Below are 1,542 nucleotides of genomic sequence, written 5' to 3'. Positions count from 1 at the left end.
CCCAAGATCAGAAACATAGTGATACATACCACCAGTCATTGGTGCTCTCTGTCTTTTTGAGCACTGTAATGACCTCGCCCTTCTTGAATCCGAGATCCCCAGGCTGATCCGCCTCGAATGTGAACAGGGCCACGGCTTCGTTCGCCTTGAGCTGCGACGGCTTGGGCGAGAAGTTCGGTTTGGGAGCCGTCGGCCTGCCGGGTGCGGTCTTCCCACCAAACCCGCCGTTCGTCCTGTTGAAGAAGTCGTCGTCGTCGTCGTTGCGTGGAGAGGCATAAGTGTTCGACCTGGTCGGGCCTCCAAACGGTCGATCGTAGTCGTCGCCCCGATATGTGCTGGACCGCTGAGGCCCACCAAAGCTGTCGCCGTAGGAGCTCTGCCGCCGCGACTGTCCCTCCCCCATGGCGTTTCCCTGCCGGCCGTTCCATGCGACGTCGTCTTGCGAATTGTTATAGACTGGCACATCATTGTACATGGAGTCACCGGCCATGCTCCCCGCACGACCCATGCCGGAAAAGGCCCGGGAATTAAGCACGCTCATCAGCGCCTGAGCTTGCGGGGGCGGCCGGACACTGCCCGTTAGGATCTGCTGCGCCGTGTATCGTGTGCCATAGAGCTTTTCGTTGGCATCACGGCGTTCGATGATACCGGAGCCCTCGAGAGAGACACCGGCAAAGAGACCTTTTGTCTTGGAGTATGAGAAAACGGCAGCCACGCTCCTGAGGGAAGCGGCGCCGGCGGCCTCGGCATTGCGACCCACGGGGCCGGCGGCGATAGAAACGTTACCACCCAGCGTGAGCGAACCGGCCTGAGCGAACGTCTTGACGGCGTTCGTGTCGTTGAGGATGAAGACGAAATCGGTCAGCTCGAAGCCAATCTGTCCACCCACGCCACCGCCGACCGTAGCGATGGCGCTGGGCGCGCTCCAAGATCCGTCGGGGAGCCGAGCAACGACGAGGCCGCTACCGAATCGCCCTGAGCCGAGAAAGCCCGCTTTGAGGACCGTGAGGATGGCAAGACCCTACAGAAGAAAACAGGAAGTTGTCAGCGCAAACGGGGCGCATTGAACGGGGCGCAATGAACCGGTGGTGGCCCGCAGATCCAAAGGAACTGATAGGCTGTGCGGTTGTGCATGTGTTGACGATGGGAAGTCGGGACTTACTTTGGCATTGGCAAGGACTGAGGGGGGGATGATCTTCTCGGGGCCAAAGGCTTGTCTCGGGTCGATGAATGAGGTCAAAATCTTGCCGCACTTCTTGCATTCCGCTACAATGGGGACAGAGACACCGCGGTCAGTCAAGAGAGCAGCTCACAGGTGAGGTAGAATAGGGGGGAGGGGGGCAGCTCACACGCCATAGAAGACGGAAGAGGGTTATGGAGACCCATGGTGACTATCGGCGACGAGGACGTCGATCACAACGATTCAGATCCGTGGAAACCGTGGGGAATGGCGAGAAAGAGATATACTAGAAGGGATAGAATGTTGTGAGATCGAGAAAGGCCAAAGCCCAACAGTTGGTCGGTAGGCTTGATGGGCTTGTG

At 58.9% G+C, this 1,542-nt stretch overlaps 1 protein-coding gene across 1 annotated transcript in view; it reads right to left on the bottom strand.

Annotated features, from left to right (window-relative positions):
- Window positions 1–1,386, bottom strand: part of SODALDRAFT_362047 (SH3 domain-containing protein) — a gene marked incomplete at both ends in the record, with an annotated part of 1,501 nt that extends 115 nt beyond the window's left edge. Inside the window, 4 exons of the mRNA XM_028614428.1 lie at window positions 30–1,021; window positions 1,056–1,118; window positions 1,163–1,266; window positions 1,350–1,386. Coding sequence (XP_028464066.1) covers window positions 30–1,021; window positions 1,056–1,118; window positions 1,163–1,266; window positions 1,350–1,386 — 1,196 coding nt within the window. The remainder of the gene's footprint in view (window positions 1–29; window positions 1,022–1,055; window positions 1,119–1,162; window positions 1,267–1,349) is intronic.
- Window positions 1,387–1,542: the final 156 nt, after the last annotated feature.

This window comes from Sodiomyces alkalinus (genome assembly GCF_003711515.1).
Source record: "Sodiomyces alkalinus F11 unplaced genomic scaffold SODALscaffold_9, whole genome shotgun sequence".
Lineage (NCBI taxonomy): Eukaryota > Fungi > Ascomycota > Sordariomycetes > Glomerellales > Plectosphaerellaceae > Sodiomyces > Sodiomyces alkalinus.
Note: the sequence above shows the minus strand (reverse complement) of the source record. Positions and strands in the feature narration are given on the sequence as shown.